We start from the raw sequence: 19330 nt of genomic DNA on the forward strand, positions 1-19330 counted from the left end.
CCAAACTCTCACTGAGAACAATGCCTGCGAGTGTGAGATAAGGCTGACAGAATATGTTTTTAAATCCGCTGTGCTCGGTATGATTTACACCAGTACGGAGACGCTATTGTGTGTTGCAGAGGAGGAGTACGGTGTGTAACAAAACTGTGGAGTTTGATTTATGGTCCCTCGATTGTAATTGTCAGACCGATATGAAACCGCAATAATCCATTTAAAGTTAAATCTCATCTTGAAGGAATGTCAGACGATTAATCCTGATGACTGTGATTTGATTTCTTCAGGATCTGGTCTGCACTTTGATTTATGGACAAATATCTGCAAAATTAAGCATCAGCCTCAGTTATAGTCTCTTTTTACTGCTAATTAGTAAATGTTCAGCTAAGTACTTCAAGATCACCTCACAGAGATGCTAGCGTGGCTTTAAATAGTTGTTTAATTGGTCTTTCAATGTGACTGACTGCGTGCAGCTTCTTTTCCACATCCATCCATCCATCCATTATCTATACACCGCTTAATCCTCATTAGGGTCGCGGGGGGGCTGGAGCCTATCCCAGCTGACTCGGGCGAAGGCAGGGGACACCCTAGACAGGTCGCCAGTCTGTCGCAGGGCTGCATATAGAGACAAACAAGCACTCTCACATTCACACCTACGGGCAATTTAGAATAATCAATTAACCTCAGCATATTTTTGGACTGTGGGAGGAAGCCGGAGTACCCGGAGAGAACCCACGCATGCACAGGGAGAACATGCAAACTCCATGCAGAAAGATCCCGGGAAAGCCGGGACGCGAACCAGGGACCTTCTTGCTGCAAGGCGAAAGTGCTAACCACTACGCCACTGTGCAGCCCTTCTTTTCCACAAACAAGTGTAAAATATAAAACAGAAGCATGTAACCTTTTAGTCAGATCTCAAATTAGCTCAGTTGCAAGAAAACAGACCCTTTCAAAGCTGACTGGTATCATCTTTCATTTTTTTCTTACTCTCAATCATTAAATTGGTATTTCATCTGCCCTCATCACCCCTGATTTAAAAGCCTCCTCTGATAACATGAGCAACACATTTTCTACATTAAATTAATTCTCATTACCATCTACAAGAATGTTTTTAACTGCTTTGTTTTGCCCACACAAGGAGGACAGTGTTCATATCCTCAGTACAGATAAAAGTGCCATGCTAATTTAAAGGTCACACAGGTGACGCTAAGGGAAAAGCAGTTGCATCCACCTGCAGAGAAAGGTTCAGCCCCTGGCAGCTTCTGCCCCATAAAAGCACTGCTGACAGCGTTGGCAGGTTGGGAGCCAGCGAGGGATCATGGTTTGTGTCGTGACTACATCATCCACAGGCCAACAGAGGGGTGAGCAACAAGAGACTGCAGCACACGGCGATCCTGACGTGACACGAGTTCGTGTGAGGGATCGCGCTGTTCCCACCCGTCACCTCGCCAGTCACTTACTGTGCCCATTAGCTTGAGGCTCCTGTGGCGGCTGTCCTGCCTGCGCTGCTCTGGGGTAGCGGGCCTCCAGCTCTTTCAGCTGCTGCACCAGCAGGGCCAGGTGCTGCAGCAGGTCCCTGTTCTGCAGCAGCAGCTGGTGGACGCGGGCCTGAGCCTCCATACGGGCAGCCGTCTCTGCCGCCATTTGATCTTTCAACAGCTGCACCTGTAGAGAGAACAGAGAACTCTGACACGGTATATTGCACGTGCAAAATAAAGATACACTATCCGTCAAAATGTGTGTTTAACCCTCTGAACCCCAAAGCCTGTTGGTGGGTTTGAAAGGCAGTTTTTTTTTTTTTTTTAAAAAGCGCCAAAATGACATAATTCCAAAAACGGTACCAACAAAAAGACACATTGAATTTTGAGCTTTCCAACAGTCCTTGAACTACTCATCTGTGATATAGTCAAAATTGACTAAATCTAAGCTTAAAATTATGATATTTAACCCAAATCACTAGCACTACATGTCTCATTTAAAATAAACTCTGTTATAACCAGATTCAGTAAGAAAAAAAGAAAAATCTGCCCTCCTTGTCACCACCAAGAAGCCTTTAGTGACTCATCTGCAACCAACACTCATATGACAAGAATTCAGAGACTTTTTGGCTGAACTGGTCTTTATTCCAGGCTGTGTTTACACAGAGCAGAATGAAGAGGAGCACTGAAACAAATTAAAAATGTGTAAAATATCCATAGTATAAAGAGTCGCCACATTTCCGCTATTGGATACACGTGTGCACATAGAAAAATGGTTCGTATGATGGCTCCAGGTGTTTTCAATTTTTGTAAAATAAATAATCAAAGATATTCAACTTGTGTTTTTTTCTCCTTTTTATGATTTATGGCACTATAACTTTATTATGCAGCACAAAAGACCTTTCTGAGATCTCTCCACTTCTACTCTTGGGTGTACTGTTTCCTTAGAGGTGCATGGCTTTTAATTGCAGTGAAAAATGAGCCCATGTTGAGGAAAAAATGTGACACAAGCAAAAAACGGGCAGAAACTACTTGGGGCTCCGAGGGTTAAATAGTTTTTTGTAATACCTCACTCCCATCTCACATGCAAATGAGTTTATAATCCATGATTTGTGGGGGCAAAATTGCATTCTGTCCATATCTACAATCAAAACTGAAGGTAATGATAGTCTGGCTATTCAGGCGCATCATTAACTGAGTGGTCAGTTTTGCAGTGAACTGAATCTGACATGAAAAAATGAAGTAAATATGAATTTGTGTTTTTTGACATTGTTACTAGGACGCTTGACAAACTTTCACATTGAGATGTTTTGTTACAAACATTTGTGCATCTCTAATTCATCACAGGTTTTGTTTTACTTTGCTGCGCTTCCTGTCAGTTCATTACTTTGTTAGTGCTGCCCCCTACTGGACCGCATCAGTAAAGACATACAGGGAGAAAAGTGGGTGGTCTTACCAAACTTACAGCTGCTATGCAATGAAGATCAACAACATACCGATCACCTTTGTTTGTTGCTATTCTGGAAATTTTTCCTAAACAATACTCCTTGACTGGCTTCAAGCAGAATAAAAGCGTATTGTGGTTATTTTGCATCCCGGGGAGGCATGGGTGGTAAAAATTCCAATCGTGTGACAACACTGCACAGAAAATCGTGTGTAGTTGTTCAGTTACAGCCTTTATGAAAGAAAACAAGTCTAGCTGAGAAAATTCATACTAAATTTGACACCATACTTCATCAAGAATCTAATAAAATTGAAACTATTCATCAATTTCACTAAAAAGGTCAAATAAAGTTCAATCATTAATACCGAAGTGGTCGAGTTAAATTCATTACATGAATCAGGATCTGTCAGGTTCAGCAAGGGTTACTGAAACTAGTGTCTGGTACACAGAAATAAAAGTTTGTTTTTTTTTGGGTTTTTTTTAAACCAAAAACCGATATTAATTACAGAGATGTTTATAGAGAAAGGGAGAAGGAGAACAACAATCCTTTTGTGAGATTAACTGTTCTTAGTTCTTTAAAGGGCTGCACAATGACTCGGTGGTTAACATTGTCGCCTTGCAGTTAGAAGATCCCTGGTTTGTGTCCAGGACTGGGATCTTTCTGCATGGAGTTTACATGTTCTCTCTGTGCATGTGTGGGTTCTCTCCAGGTACTCTGGCTTCCTCCCACAGTCCAAAAACATGCATGCAGAGGTTAACTGGTGGTTCTAAATTGTCTGTAGGTGTGTGTGTGAGTGTGCTTGTTTGTCTCTATGTGTAACCCTGACAGACTGGCGACCTGTCCAGTTTCCCCTGCCTTCCCCTAAATCACCTTGGATAGTCTCCAGCCCCCCGCGACCCTAATGAGGATTGAGTGGTGTATAAATAATGGATGGATGGATAGTTTTTTAAGCAAATTACTATGGGAGTCCCTACCGCTGATTGGCCTGCATCACCTCCCCCTGCTCCTCCCCCGATTCATTGTTCGATTGGACCAACATCAAACTGCTGAACTCCAATCAAATCACATTGATTATCACTATAAATGTGTTTTAAAGCACTGCCAGCCTGCCAGTCATTCAGCAGCACCTTGTGTGCATTGAGCAATTTGCCCACATATCTGTTTATGAGAATTGTTTGAGAGTTTTCAGTAAGGAGCTTAAGTTTAAATAAAAGCCACGTTTAGTTTGTACAAGTGAAAGTGTCTGACACCAGATAGGGGTGGTACTACTTTTGTATTTATGTTTTGGATAGTGTAGGCAAGATAATTTAGTTTTGGAGCTTCAATTTAATAATTGCGGCTTTCTGCATTAATATATTGGTAATTTCTGGTAGAAATCCTCCTTTTGATATACTATTCTTTCATTTTAAAGAATTTCCTTTGGTTCCTTTGATGAAGTTTTATCTCATCTTTTATTGTTTGAGTAGCGTCATCAGCTCTCTGTTCCTCTTTTTGCTTAAATTGTGTCAATTGCCTACTTTTAATAAATCATTATCAGCTTTTGGTTAAACAGCATCCACCTGACTTACCTCTGTCACTTCCCTTACCCCTGGTGAGTGGGTTGTAACCAAAGCAGCACTACTGATTTGAGATAAACCAATCAAAGGAAGATAACAAAAAAAGGACAAAGACTGACAAAGGATGAGCAAATATCAATGTTTGAAACCAATCCTAGTGCCACAGAATCGATCAGATGACTGATAGAAGAATAACTGTATTCACAGTAACTATGTGCGACTGAATACTGATTTTGGATGAGAGGATTTGCTGCTTTACTTGATAAGCTTTTCATTGCAAATGAATGACCTTTCAGTTTTGGACTCTATAAAACCATGACAGAGCATTTTTTTACAATTTGAAACACAACAGTGTCAGAATGACTTCTTGCTGTCCTGAATCCGAGCTTAAATTGTCGGTGCAATGCAGCAGTGTTGGTCATTATGTGTATTCAGTGATGTCTTGCTTGTGCATTGTGTGTAACTGAATGTGTCTTACCTGAGCCACGGCCACCTGCGTGTGCTGCTGTTGCTGCTGCAGCTGCTGCTGGAGGAGCTGCAGGTAGTGCTGTGAGGCCAGCGGAGTGAGAGACGGAGAGCAAGGGCTGCTGGGAGTGACGCCCTGGGATGTCACAGTGTAGACGGACCTTCGATCAAAGTCCTGACAACAGACAAGCATCGCATTTTACTGATGGAAAGAAAACAGTTGAAGGTGAAGGTACAATCCTCTAAAGACACAATGGTGATCAGTGTTGGCCCTCAGACCCCACTGCCTGTGTTTTATCCCAGCTACATAATAGAAGCTATTTTCAGCCCTTTGGACACCAGATGAATGCAATTAACGAAGCAGTAGGAGAGAAACTTCCCGGTTCTCTGAGTCCCAGAGAATGATCTCTAGGCTCATTACCATATCATGCACTGTTCCCATCCTCCCCCTGTCGCCCTTGGTTTCCCTCCTCTCTGGATTTTTAGATGATTTTCCAGATGATCTCTGGTAGCACAAGTATTTCCTGGAGAAATAGGCCATTCTCAAAGCAGCTTTTCACTTCACCGCCTCTCTCAGATAGCAGGGAAGGACAGAGCAACTGTATGTTTCTGTGTCAGTATCACCAAGGATAAGGATTTTTTTTTTTTTTTACTACTGACATGCAGAACGACTTTCTTTGCCACAGATACACATTATACTGTAACACCTACATCCCACCACTAGAGGGCAAAACAGCACATTGTAAAGTCCAACACATTTAACTCAAGTCTCTCATGAGTGCATCTTAGTTCAGCTGACACAAAGAAGTAAGAAAAATAAATAAAAGCTTAAAAAATTATTTAATTTTGGCACTTTAAATTCTATTTTTTTTTAAAAAGATTCAGACCACCTACTCATTTAGGTACAGTATCTATGTCTATGATTGCTGCTAGTTATAAACACTTCAACCTACCCAATAAACACAATTAAGAAAAGTTGCTCTTGCAGGTACCACCAGTTCTGATTTCTGTTTCAGACAGTGACTTTTTAAGCAGTTTTGATGTCACATGCCATTAAGACTTAGTGAGATTCTACCTACAATGCGGGGCCAGTTTCACAAAACTGGATTTCGTGGCTCAAATCTAATTAATACCCAGACTTTAGTTAATAAAAGAGAGGTTATGCTTTGCTTTGTGATCACTAAGTCATAACCAAAACATACCATGACACAGTGCTTTCTGAAAATGCCTTTGATGAATGCGCCAAGCACCTATGCATTTGAAGTAACAGTTTTCATCATGGCATATGCAGAGGCACCAACCCTGTTTATGAAGGGATTTTTCATTCTTGCAAATCAGTATTCTTGGTATTCTTTTGGTTATTTTAAACCACACAACATCGCTAACTGGACAGCTGCACCAAATTTCCTTCGAGATACACTCACAAGGATATTTTATTGGGAAAATTCAAGAAAAAATGAACGATACAAAAACAAACAAAATACTACTAAACCACAGTCACTTCCAGCAGGTTCCTATGAGATTGGAATACACTTTACCTTCTCATTGCTTTGTTCCACAATACTGTCAGCCGGCACAAATTTTTAGGTTTTCTAAATCAGCATTTTGAGTTTTCAAACAAGTCAGTCTCTATGTAACTATGTAAGTTTAATTAGCATTAAACCACTCTAAGATCAGACCTAAAGACTTGTGTAAAATGTCCTTTTGAAACTGGCTTCAGGTAACAGCTGATGAACAGTTAGCATCAAATCACTCCCACATTCTTAAGTGAACACATTATTAGAGTTGTCTTCCAAACTTTGAACTTGTCGCTTATTTGGGAACAAATAAATCATAATTCTTTATTATATTACATTTTCGCAAAACATTTCACCAGCAACCAAGGTAAAGTTCAGGGTAAAGAAGCATTTAAATGCAGTGATGAAGTTATGATTGATGGACTGGGCTGAACAACAAGTATGGCAACAAATTGAAAATGTAGGTACTTAAATATCTCTATGATGTATATAGTATGAGTTACCATTTTCCAGTATTGGTAACACCTGGGAACATTTAGAAAAATGCTTAAAGTATTGAAAATAATAATTTTATTTTTTATTTATTACTTTTCTTGTGAAATAATCAAAAAATTATTCACTGTAACAAGAGCTAAAAACATTCAGAATCTGACCTGGGCTGTGATTGGTCGACAGAATTCTGAGACATCCCCTATTTCAGACTAAGCCCCACCCACTTCAAGATGTGTGACAAAATTACACACTCAATAAAATCTCTCATGTGAAATACTTGAAACTGTTCTAACTTTTAAACATATTTTTGTGCTAATTTAGGACCACTTTTTTTCACAGCAGAACTTCATTAAGAAACTATTTTCTGGGCCTTTAACTGATTATTAAAATAATAATCAGTACTAACAGTCTGATTCAACATGACCTTTGGAGGCGTTTTCCACCCTTGTGTTGTCTGTTTGAAACCCTCAAACCCTAACACAACTACAACCTCTACCAGTATCTTCTGTCTAGTCCTCCTCTGTTGTCCAAAATTCTCATTATTTTCCCCTCCATCTGTCCTTCTCTCTCCTATTCCTTCCCTGCTTATCTTCATAGAGCAGATGTTCGTGAACCCCTCAATGGGATTATAGTGCCGTTTCTCGGAAATCAAAGGGAAGAGACTGGGTTTTTGGGATTAGGTGTCCCCCTTACATAGCCAGCAGGAATATTCAGGTTCCCTGCTTCAATCCAACTCTCTCTCTCTCTTTTAGCAGCATGATAACAACCACACTGGCTCTGATGACAAATCCAAACCAACTCATCACGACACACCAAAGCCTACATGTTTGCATCTGTCATCCTGTCGCTGTCCAAACATTAGAGAAAGATAATTGTCAGTTCCATACTTCACAGGGATTCCAAGTCTGCCGACTCTCAGTAGAACAAAAATGGTCTCTTTTACGTCATGCAACAGGGACCGGGTCATTTTATACCTAAAATATGCTGCCAAATTGGAGCTGTTATTAGTCATGGAGGGCTGGTCAGGAACTGCAGTGGATGACAAAGCACTATACTGTACTTGCTTAGTTCAATGAGCCATTTGGCAGCACTATGCTAGATAATGGCATCAAAACACCACTAAAGCCAAAGCAATGAAACAAGAGAGCAGAGTCGATGTTCTGTAGCTACAAAGGTAGAAGCACTCTGGAGAAAAGAGGTCTGTGTTCATCCAGTGTGAATGCTGCTGCCTCACCTCTACTGTCAGTGTCAGTAACAAATGAGGAACATTCATTACAACTATGATGAAGATATACTATCATAGGAACGTGTGGTTTATGATGTGAGGCTGCCTTCATAAAGGAATTTTGCTGTTTTAAGACTTAGCTGACCAGTAAGCATGACAAGAAATATTGGCACAGTTAAGGGCTTAGTGTACTTTAACCTGCTGAACCCCAAGCAGTTGTTTTTTGCTTCTGTCAGAGTTTTACTCATGGTGGGCTCATTTTTTTCTACAGCAAAATACAGTCCTGCACCTCTATGGAAGTCGCACATCCATGCAGAGAAGTATAAAGAACTCTAAAATATCTTCTGTGCCGTAAAATAATGTCACTAAGCCACAAAAAGGAAAGCTGGTTGAATACCTTTGATTATGTACTTTAGCAAAAAAAAAAAAGAATAAACAGAAATCATCCTGCACAATGTTTTTCCAAGTGTCCACAGGCATTACTAAAAAAACATGTAGCTCCAAATACTACAGATATTTTACTTCTTACATTTCTTTCTTCTATGTGCTTGGTCTATACATAGCCTGCAGTTCAAAAAAGTTCCTGATTTATTTGTTATATGCCTATTGGTTGGTTAAGTCATCGATGCCTTTACAGCTGCACTATCAAATACAATTTTTTTTGGTTTTTACCAATCTGGTTCATGCGAATGATTAATTTTTGGCACATTTTAATAGAGACTCGCAATGAAGTGATTTACATGAAATATTATGATCTTAAACCTAAATTTGCTTTTTGACAGAAAGGTACACCACAATTCTTTCTGTTTTTACAGTTTGTGATTCCGATAAATGGTGCCATTTTGGTGATTTTTGAAGATAACGTGCTTTTCAATCCCACTAGAGGGTTTGGGGTTTCAGAGGGTTCATGCAAGTGCTTAAAAAACAAACTTGAATGGCACATCTCCAACATCAGAATTGGGAGTGATTTGTCTGAAATTGCTTTGGAACTTTTAGCAATTGGCATTCACAAATAACACCCTGTTTTTCAGTGAATGGACAGCTGTGTGGAGATGAGGAAGTCAAGTGTAAACTGCTCATTTAATCTCTTTTTTCTTTCTTTTTCAGTCTTTTCACTCAGTTTTTGGGTACAAACGATTGCAGCACTAAGAATACCTTCCAGGAGAGACTGTCTGAAAATGAAGTGTTGTCCTCATATTTACACCTTTCTCCAGTCTTGCTGCCTTCAAATGTGGAACTACTTCACTGAAGCAAAACCTTATCATAAGGAGTATAGAGAAAGATTTACAAAAACCGAAAAGTCAATGAAGATTTTTTCAGTCACTATTTGTGAACTTACTAAGTCAAAACTGCAGTAACTAAAACCCTTCAGCAGTAATAACACCTCTACATTAGGTGCAATAATTTTTTGATATCAACTTACAAAGTTAATACTGTCAGTTTGGGTACTGCAATATCTCTGTGAGTGGGCACTAAAATGATTTGTAATATCATATTCCTACAGCCAGTGTTACCAGCTTTGTCGTTTTCTATCATTATTTGGAGAAACCTAAGAATTTAAGACTTTAAAGTTGTCTTTAGAAACTTTATTGGCAGACCGTTGCTCCTTTCCCTTTAACACATTGCCTAATATTTCTCAGTAAATGTGCACTACTTACTCAGAGTGGCTGGATTCACTGACAGGACAGCAATACATTCAGTCAAGTCCTCATGAGCCAGACAGAAATGTAAATGATGTGTAAATATTTCTTGTGAATGAGACAGACACTGTTTACCACTACTACTAAATTACTTCCTGTAACTGGACTGTTTAGCATGGCTTCATCGTTTTTCACAAAATACAGCATTTATACAGTTTATGTCAGCGTCATTTAAGTCTAGTTTACACATTTTTCATCCCAAATTTTGAAAGGCTTCAGTTACATTTTACTGACAACTGGTGTCAAGACTTCAGGCAGTTAACAGGTGGAAATATCAACATTTTTAGCTGTTGCGTAGTCATGTCAGTGATTTGAACAGTCCCCATGTTAGTCCATGTTGTGAAGTGAGCATAATTAGAGCGCTATTACAGCACCATTCGTTACTGTGAGTAGTGACAGCCTGTCATTTCCTGTCACCACATCTGAACTAAAGAAAGCATAACATCTAACACAAGCTAGACCCCGTAATTCTCACAGTGTAGTGTGGGCAAAGAACTACGGAGGCGCCAGTGACTCACCAGATCTTAAAGTCACTGATTAAACTCAACTCTCATTGTCTAAAAAAACCCCTCTACATATCAAAATGACCATTTACAGTTTTTCCCCATGGAAATAACCCATACATGCCTTAAAACAGCTCAGATGTAACTCTACGCTGTTGTTTCCACGAGAATGTGTGGATTTATGAAGTCTTCACACCTCTCTCCAGACAGCTCCAGCACACCAGCTCACCCATGAATCTGCTCAAACGCTGTAAAACGACTCTACACTACACAATAGCAAACAGTCGTACAGAAGTATTACTGCCATACATGTTTAGACCAAAAGCTGTTTTGAAGAACAATGATGGTTTGAAAAGCCTGCAGGTTGACAGGATTGGTTCCTTGGGTTTGTTACATATGAAACCCTGAATGTCTGAATCTGTTTTATGAAGGTCATCGGTACGCTGAAGTTTCAAGGTCATAAAAAGCAAAAACAAAAAAAAGACCAAAAAATAAAAAAACTAAGAAATAAAAACACCATACTGCCATTTTAACAAGGGAATTAACACTGTTCAAATGTACCACAAATCCACCCATTCCAGCAATACAATTATGAATCTGTAAAAATAACAACATGCACTCTGCTTTATTCCCTGTGTTGTTTGTTGTAGCCTCAGTTTATTTATCCTTTTCAATATATATTTCACAAATTCAATGTGTAATGAGATATAATAAAGCAATCCTAAATGTAATAAACCACAAAAAACTAATGACAGATGAAAATGAACCACTTCACTGCTTCATAACAAACTACATCGCTGTGATTGTTGACACCATGGCATTAAAATGAAGCCTTCTGTAGTTCTAGGGGCTTCTGGATGGTTGGTCATTCTAGCATTAAAATAAAATGGTTGAAAAGCAACATCAAGTGGGAATCAATGCAAATGTCATCGCTAAGCTAATCACTACTGTCCAAATGTAACATAGTTATTCTAGATTTCTAGACAGAAAGATTAACTTAGCAGCTCAAAGGGTCCTCACAAATTCTGAAAGGGACAGATGTCTTCAATTGCAGTCAAGTATAGTCACAGCCTCACAGCAGGAAGGTGTTTGGTTTGAACCTGCTGATTGGCTGGTGCCTTTTTGTGTGGAGTCGTGTCGGCGTAGATTTTCTCCGGCTTCCTCTCACAGCTCATAGTAGATAATTGGTGATTCAAAATGTGCATGGTGAGTGTGAGTGTGCATGGTTGTTTGTCTCTGTGTGTTAGCCAAGTGATGGATTGGTGACCTGTCCAGGTTGTACCCTGCTTTTTGTCAGCTGGGATATCCTCCTGCCCCCCACAACCTTGAACAGGATTAAGTGGGTGTAGCTAATGGATGGATGCAAGTCAAGTCTGCTTATATACACCGCATTTATACACAACATACACTTGCATGAACATGCGGAGCTGAAAAACGGGGCCTTTCATAAGTGAATACTATGTTTCCTAACAAAGCTTGTCCTCAAATGTGAAATTTAAATTTGACTTTAAAACATTCACATTATGCTTTTCCATTAAACAGCATTGTAAAAGGTGCAACGCTCTGTTCTTGGCATTTGAGATGTAAAAACCAGTGGATTTTATAGGGCAGCACAGAACACTGTGCCAGCATTATTGTAGGCTTTTAACCCCCAGTATTTTAAAGCATAAGTCTCCAGCATCTTACCATGATGGTCTGTCCAGGTTTGACGACATTCAGCTCAGCCAGGCTCTGCAAAATCTCACTGACTGCCTTCTCGCACAGTGAGGCTCCAGCTGACGGATCTTCTCCTCCCCGTCTCCCTCTGTGTTTGCCGTCCTCGTCCTCCTCCCCTCGCTCTGCTCCCGTCAGTTTACGACCTGTAGAGAAACAATCGACGCCTCCTAGTTCACCTTTTTAGTAGAAGAAACGACACATCTCATAGGGACTGATTATTGCTCTGAAAGCCCTGATACATCCAACTTAACAATAAATTAGTGAACAAGCATCTATCAAACAAACATGGCGTTAGTTTTTTGAAGTAAACCCTCCATTACTGCTATTTTTGAGCACATACATACTAATTTACTCCCTCATGATGTACAGTTCTCTGATGGCTGACAGCTACTCAGTCTCTGTGCAAATTACACTCATTACTTGTAACAGTGCCAATCCCCTGCTTGTGTTGTAATCATTTTAATCTTTTTCACTGCTACCCTCCATCCTGCATGTAATGTATGCAGCACAGGACCTCAGATCCACACTGTCTTCATGTTGTTCCTCAAATCTGTTCACATTTCAGTGAAACCAAACATATGCATTCTTACTGTCTGATCAGGGCACTAAATTAATGAGCTAATGACGCCTAACGGCTCAGTTTAGGCCATAAAGAGGCGTGTAATCAAACTAAAGAAGGGCAAAGTAAAGCTTTATTCAGGAGAGACAAAAATGTCAAGTGACCAAAGAGACCAATAAAGGCTCATAAACACCATTATTTTCACAGTGTCATCGTTCAGAGCAGATGTTGAAGGTAAAATGTGTGTTTTAATGTAACAGTAGCCTTCTTTGTGAAGAAGAGCTGGCATTATTTTGCTATATGAAACCATAATACTTATAACTCAATTAATAAATGAAACATCATCTAAAAATTGAAGAGAACATTGGGAAACACATAACACGAAGAACTAAACTTTCTGTAGGTCTGCAAGCTTTGTTTTTGCAACAATGTTTTCTCCATATTCCTGACAACAGACTGCAGTTATTGCATAGAGAGATTCATTTGGCAACACACAACAGCACAATATCATATTTGAATGACAACATTTGGGAGAAACCTTTAACAGATTTCTAATTTATATGTTTAGATATCAGAGGCAAAAGGTTTAGTTATGAATGTAAAAGCTGAAAATAAGATTAAAAATAAATAATTTAAAACTAGATTTAGATTTGATAAAATAATACCTAAGCTGACCTCCAGTCACCGGAAAAATGTGCACCCGATCGTTTGACTTTAACATTCTTTACTTAAAATTTACATCATCCTCATTTAAATACACCAACATTACTTTTTTTTGACAAATCAAATGTGTTGAATGGCCAATTCACCATTTTGGTCCTGTATGAAATCAGTCTTTACAGGGTTAGGGTTAGGGTTCAATTAAGTAATTTTTGAGTATGAGTTGACCAAAAATGTGCCAAACTAAGACTTTTCCACCAGCTCCAGCCTGTTAACATTATCAGGAGCCAGTAATCCATCCAAATGTAGCCTTGATCTTCATAGAATTCTAGGAAATTATCTAAAGAAACTGCTAATTAATGTGCATTTCCATCTACTACATTCATTCATACATATTACATCATACTTGAGCACATCAAGATAAATGGCTGCTGTCGCTAAATCTCTACTTGGATGCCATTAAACCTTTGCAGAGTAAGAAGAAACAATGAACTCTTGGTCTTGTTCCAGTTGTAAATATACTAAATCAATGCAGCTATTTAAATGTGACTGCTCCTAATAGTTTCATTACAAAAGAATACAGAAAACACGTACATTTTGGCAGTCGAGCAAGTTGTCAAAGTAGTTTAATGGCTGCATCTTAGTTTTGTGCTGTTTCTTATGTTTGATGTACAAGTTGCTGGCTGAGGTTTATGACCTGACAGCTCAGACAAGCAGCAGGTGTTTGCGCATTGTAAAACAGGAACTCAATTATACACATAAAGTGAGCTGAAAACAAAGTTGGAGTTCACTGCTAACAAAATGTCAACACAATGTTTAAGTTTTTAATAGGATTTTAACCCTAAATACTATATTTTAATATACTGTAGCAACTGTGAATATTATAAAAAATATAGTAAACCGACGAGTATGTTTGTGCAGGTATGTTTGAATGTGCTCTGCAAAGGCGAGACTGTGTATAGCAGATAATGTGAACCCTGTCAGGTCGTCCTCACCGTTGCTGCTGGGCTCCTCAGTTGACTTGTCACTCTCCCCGTCCGCCTGTCCATCAGCATCCTGCTCTGCATGCTGCAGACTGAGCTTATGACACACCTCAAACGCCTGGCCGACTGTCCGCACGATACGCATGGCCTGAGTCTGGATGGAGAGAGAACGAGACAAAAGGTCACAGACCAGGTGTAGAGCAGAAGGATTCAACAGCAAGGAGACATATTTGCATGTTTTCACTCCACCAAGGAACACAGCAAGTCACCGATCTGCTCCTCCTGTCTGCTTTAACCCTCTGAACCCCAGGCAGTATTTAGGAGTTTTGTTTGCTCCTGTCACATTTTTACGCACTGCGGGTTCATTTTTCACTGCAGCATAAAGTCCTGCACTTCTATGGAAACAGCAAAACTATAAGCATATGTAAAGAGAGCACAAAGATGTTTTTTGTGCAAAATAATACAGTTACAATGTCATAATCATAAAAAATATAAAAACCCAAAAGATCAATTTCTTATTTATTTTACAACAATTGAAAAAACAAATCAAATCGTAGAACATTTTTCCAAGGGCCTACAAGTGTACTGGAAAATTCTGATGTTACATACTAAAGATATTTTACTACTTCCATTTTAATTTGTTTCCATACTTGTCTCCTATTTGAGTCTGTGTAAACACTGCCTGCAGTTCAGCCAACTAGTTGCTGGATTTTTGTCATGTTGGTTTCAGAAGTGCTTCCTGGTGGCACCGAGTAATGCAAAAATTTTAGTTTTTATCAGAATCATAGTGTAAACAGTTTATCCATCCACCCATCCATTATCTATACACTGCTTAATCCTCATTAGGGTCGTGGGGGAGCTGGAGTCTATCCCAGCTGACTTGAGGCGAAGGCAGGGGACACTCTGGACAGGTCACCAGTCTGTCGCAAGGCTACATATATAAACAAACAATCACACTCGCATTCACAGCAAAAGGTTTATTTCTGCCAAAATTTTAAATGAGACATAGAGAAAAACGTGACCTTGATGCAGTACAGGGGGTCCTCAACTTATGTCGGAATTCCATTCCTACTGCGCAGCATAACTCCATTTTCACCGTAAGTCGGAGCTCACGTACTGCGACGTACGTGGCGTACAGCCCACGAATGTAAACAGAGCCGTCCTCCTCGTATAGTGCCGTGTGGCAACGTATTCGTCCGCTCCGCTCACCAACTAGTTCCCAATGTCTCAAATGCCATAAGTCGGAATAATGGAACAAAATTTTCTTAATAAATTTACGGGAGAGGATGGCGTAAGCACGATATGCCGCAGGTTGAAGACGTTGTAAACCGAGGACTTGGTGTATTAGAATTTTAAGCATAAGTTTGGTTAAGTTGTTTTAGCGTGGTGCCACATCAAGGATTAGTATTTCAAGGACAAGGTCAGGCAGGTAAAAATCTGTCAATATGTTCTGTTTCTACAGTTTCTAGTTCTGATAAATGGTGTAGTTTTAGCTGATGAGTTTTAAACCCTCCAGCAGGTTTTGGGGTTTAGAAGCTTCAGTGGAGTTAACCTGTGAAATCTCCTGCTGATACATTTACATGGACTGAAAACATGGAGAGTCTCAGTAATCCTTCATACATGGTTGAATACCTGCTTGGATCAGAAACAATTAGCATCATTTTTGTGGAACAACTGTCTTTAAAACTGACTGATATGTCAACATCAGACATTTGAGCTAAGACAGCATTAAATTGCAAAAACTTCAGATACATAAAACAAGGTGAAGCTGAGAAAAGGTAAAGAGATGCTTGTGCCAAACATGCAGTTGTAATCCTCGTCCTCGAGTGCATCTGTTCTGTATTCACTGCAGCCTGTGGGTCTGCTAAGCCACCGAATATTAACTAAAGCTGGCGGAAACTGGATTTAAGATCAAATTTAAAATCACAATCGATTAACTGAGCTGAGATAATCAGAAAGTTAACTCATGTAAATAAAAGATAAAAGTGAAAAACACAGAATGCAAACAGCCATACTTTCAGTATTCAGCGGACCACTTTTTATCAGATTGTTATCTTTTTACCTTGAAGGGAGACATATCTGCTCCTGTCCATTTTATGCTAAGCTAAGCTAAGCCTCAGCTGCCTGTAGCTTTCTATTTAGTATCTAGACATGAGTGATATCAATCTTATCATCCAACCCTCAGAAGAAAAAGCAAATATGTGCATCAAACCATCATCATAGTGAAGTTCTATAAGTGACTATACATATCTCGGGTTTGAAGGTCAAACTCTACCTTCTTCTTTGATTTGAAGACATTACATCTGAAGGAGTTACTGGAGCCATCTCTTGCAATATAGCTGAAGATCTTCAAGTCTTGGGAGTCATGAGAGACGTAGAAAATCCTGGAAAACATGACAGCAAATTTAAATGCTCCATTTCAAACCATTTCAAAATGACTCACCAGTTTCTTCACTATTAAGTAGGTATATAAATCAGGGAGGAACAACTGACCCAATTTGACTTAATTACAGTATATTGCTTTCTATAAACACATCCTACTACAATGTCTTACACTCCTTGTGTTTTCTGCTCTACAAGCATGCCGTCCTGTCTGCTTCTGTCCTTGCCAGAAACGCTACACTACCACTCTCTGCGGTAAACTGGCAAAGCAAAGGGTCAAGGCTTCATCTCCATCTGTAGCTCCGCTGCTGTAAAATGTCCCCACTGGGAATCAGGCAAACAAATTATAACCATCCACTACTGACACACACGCTCACATGCACAGAAACACAAGCGAGGATAATTAGGTCTAACACACACAGTCCCTTGATGAAGTGTGGGTTTGCTAAATGAGATCCTCCCACGGATTTATTCATAATTTACAAACAGACACACAAATCTCTCAAGTGCACACAAGGCTGGTGCACTAGATCTAGCAGGTATTGCGATTTTGACACTTTACATTTAAATTGCTCTTAGTTGCTTTGCAGTTCATGTATCCATTCACGACTGGTTGCCGAGCATCACCATGCAACCTGGCAAGATGTTCGGATGCTGGAGCCTTAATGAATGCATTTTCTTTAGTCACACATGAGAGACATTTTGTCAAACTGAAACATAATTGTGCACTTGGTCTGCGAACACCCGTTTACAAATACAATCTGAGAGAAAACTACATACTTTCAACATATGCTCTACCACTTACATGCACAAGCTATAGATTATTCATTATGAAAGTAACTGCATTTGGCATATATAGCACATCCAAGCACATTAGTTCTGTACAGTAAAGCCTATGTGGGGACCTGAGCACGCCTCGGCTTCATCCGCAGAGGCTGAGCTGAAGGATGTACATAATTTCCACTGAGAGGCATATGTTACGTATTATCTGCAGAATGCTCACAGTAATTACTTTGGGTAAAGCTAACGTGCACATGCCGATGGAGGACACACTAGGCTGAATATCTGACAGTTTCATCCCCTGAGACAAGGAGCAAGGATGGTGAGATTTAATATGTGTTTTAGATATGAAGATGAGAACTTGAGCAATGGAACCGACCTGTATATTGGATCATGCATGATCAGCATTTTGCTCTCATCCCACGTCCATTCTTTTCTCTGTGGATGAAACAAACGATCATCATTAGGCACACACGAAGAACTTACGTCTTTATTCTTACTTGTGTACTAATGGCGGAAATTTTCTGAAGCCAGTCGAATATTTCACATTTTATTCATTTACAACTTGTGACTTACTTTCTGTTTCTTCCTCAGCATCACCTTGACCCCGTCCACAGACACCACAATGCTGACCTTCTTCTTCTTGATGTTCTTAGCCTTGAATTCATACTAAAAAAAGCAAATAAAAAGAAGAAAATTCTATCAGTAACGCATATTAACAGCGTCTTATTTTTGTGTGTGAAAGCTGAAAAGGGGTTAAAGTTAGGGGTCAATTAGAAATGTTTATTTTTGAAAGGAAAGCATTTTTTTCAATGAAGATAACATTAAATAATCAGAAATCCAGTCTAGACATTGCTGATGTGGTAAATGACTATTCTAGCTGGAAACGGCTGATTTTTAATGGAATATCTCCATAGGGTTACAGAGGAACATTTCCAGCAACCATCACTCCTGTGTTCTAATGCTACATTGTGTTAGCTAATGGTGTTGAAAGGCTAATTGATGATTAGAAAACCCTTGTGCAGTTATGTTTGCACATGGATAAAAGGGTGAGTTTTCATGGAAAACATGAAATTGTCTGGGTGACCCCACACTTTTGAACAGTAGTGTACCTAAGAAAAAAAAAATCATGATAAATGCATCACAGCCATGCAAGAGTTTAGAAACCACTCAGAGGAAAGGAATATACAATCTGTTCTTTGTCCACCCTATTTCTCCAAGACATAACATAAAATATAACACTTTGATCATTTTCTCATATTTCTTAAAGATGCTGAGAGTTTTCCTCTTATCTCAACTCCATCCCAGTTTAACATCTTAAAATGCTCTTCTTTTCCCTGTCTCACTCCACTGATGTTTAATTGTCTGAAATAATCAGCTCTTGAACCAACAGGAAGACACTAAAGAGAACTTGATTGGTTTATAAACGAGCCTGAAGAATATCCAGAATTTATCTCATCGATCAAAGTCAAGCCTCGACGCTGTGTATTTTATCTGCTCTCAGAATTTCTCAATGATTTGTCCCTAATCTCACTTAAAAACAGCAGGAATCTCTGTCTGTATGAGTGAGTCTGTTTTTTGCATATCTTTACAACCATAAATTCGATTCACTTCAGGCTTAGCAGGTGTATTTTTGATGACCTCAGGAAGTGAAACATTGAGTCTGAAATTATTTGGCTAAGCAGTGGCCATTTTTGGGGTCTTTTATCAGAATTTAAGCACCAACAGTAACATACACCTTAACTGATCCTATCATGCCTGTGACAGTTTGCACTGCACTAGTTTTGTCAGTTTTCTGTATAGCTTGGTGGTTTTATTCAGCTGGTGGAGATGGTTTTAATGGGATGGTGCATCACATCTGATTAAATGTTGAGG

General features: G+C 39.4%; 1 protein-coding gene across 2 annotated transcripts in view; it reads right to left on the minus strand.

The window, feature by feature from the left end:
- The window catches only part of si:dkey-34e4.1 (carboxyl-terminal PDZ ligand of neuronal nitric oxide synthase protein), a 71314-nt gene that overhangs the window by 17756 nt on the left and 34228 nt on the right, over positions 1 to 19330 (minus strand). For both annotated transcript variants that reach the window (XM_023296929.3, XM_023296930.3), the window contains exons 3-9: positions 18032 to 18124; positions 17835 to 17893; positions 16569 to 16677; positions 14306 to 14447; positions 12062 to 12234; positions 4952 to 5113; positions 1455 to 1659 (exon numbers count right to left, since the gene is read on the minus strand). In XM_023296929.3, coding sequence (XP_023152697.2) covers positions 1455 to 1659; positions 4952 to 5113; positions 12062 to 12234; positions 14306 to 14447; positions 16569 to 16677; positions 17835 to 17893; positions 18032 to 18124 — 943 coding nt within the window. The remainder of the gene's footprint in view (positions 1 to 1454; positions 1660 to 4951; positions 5114 to 12061; positions 12235 to 14305; positions 14448 to 16568; positions 16678 to 17834; positions 17894 to 18031; positions 18125 to 19330) is intronic.

The sequence above is a fragment of the Amphiprion ocellaris genome, chromosome 17 (genome assembly GCF_022539595.1).
Source record: "Amphiprion ocellaris isolate individual 3 ecotype Okinawa chromosome 17, ASM2253959v1, whole genome shotgun sequence".
In the NCBI taxonomy this organism is placed as follows: domain Eukaryota; kingdom Metazoa; phylum Chordata; class Actinopteri; family Pomacentridae; genus Amphiprion; species Amphiprion ocellaris.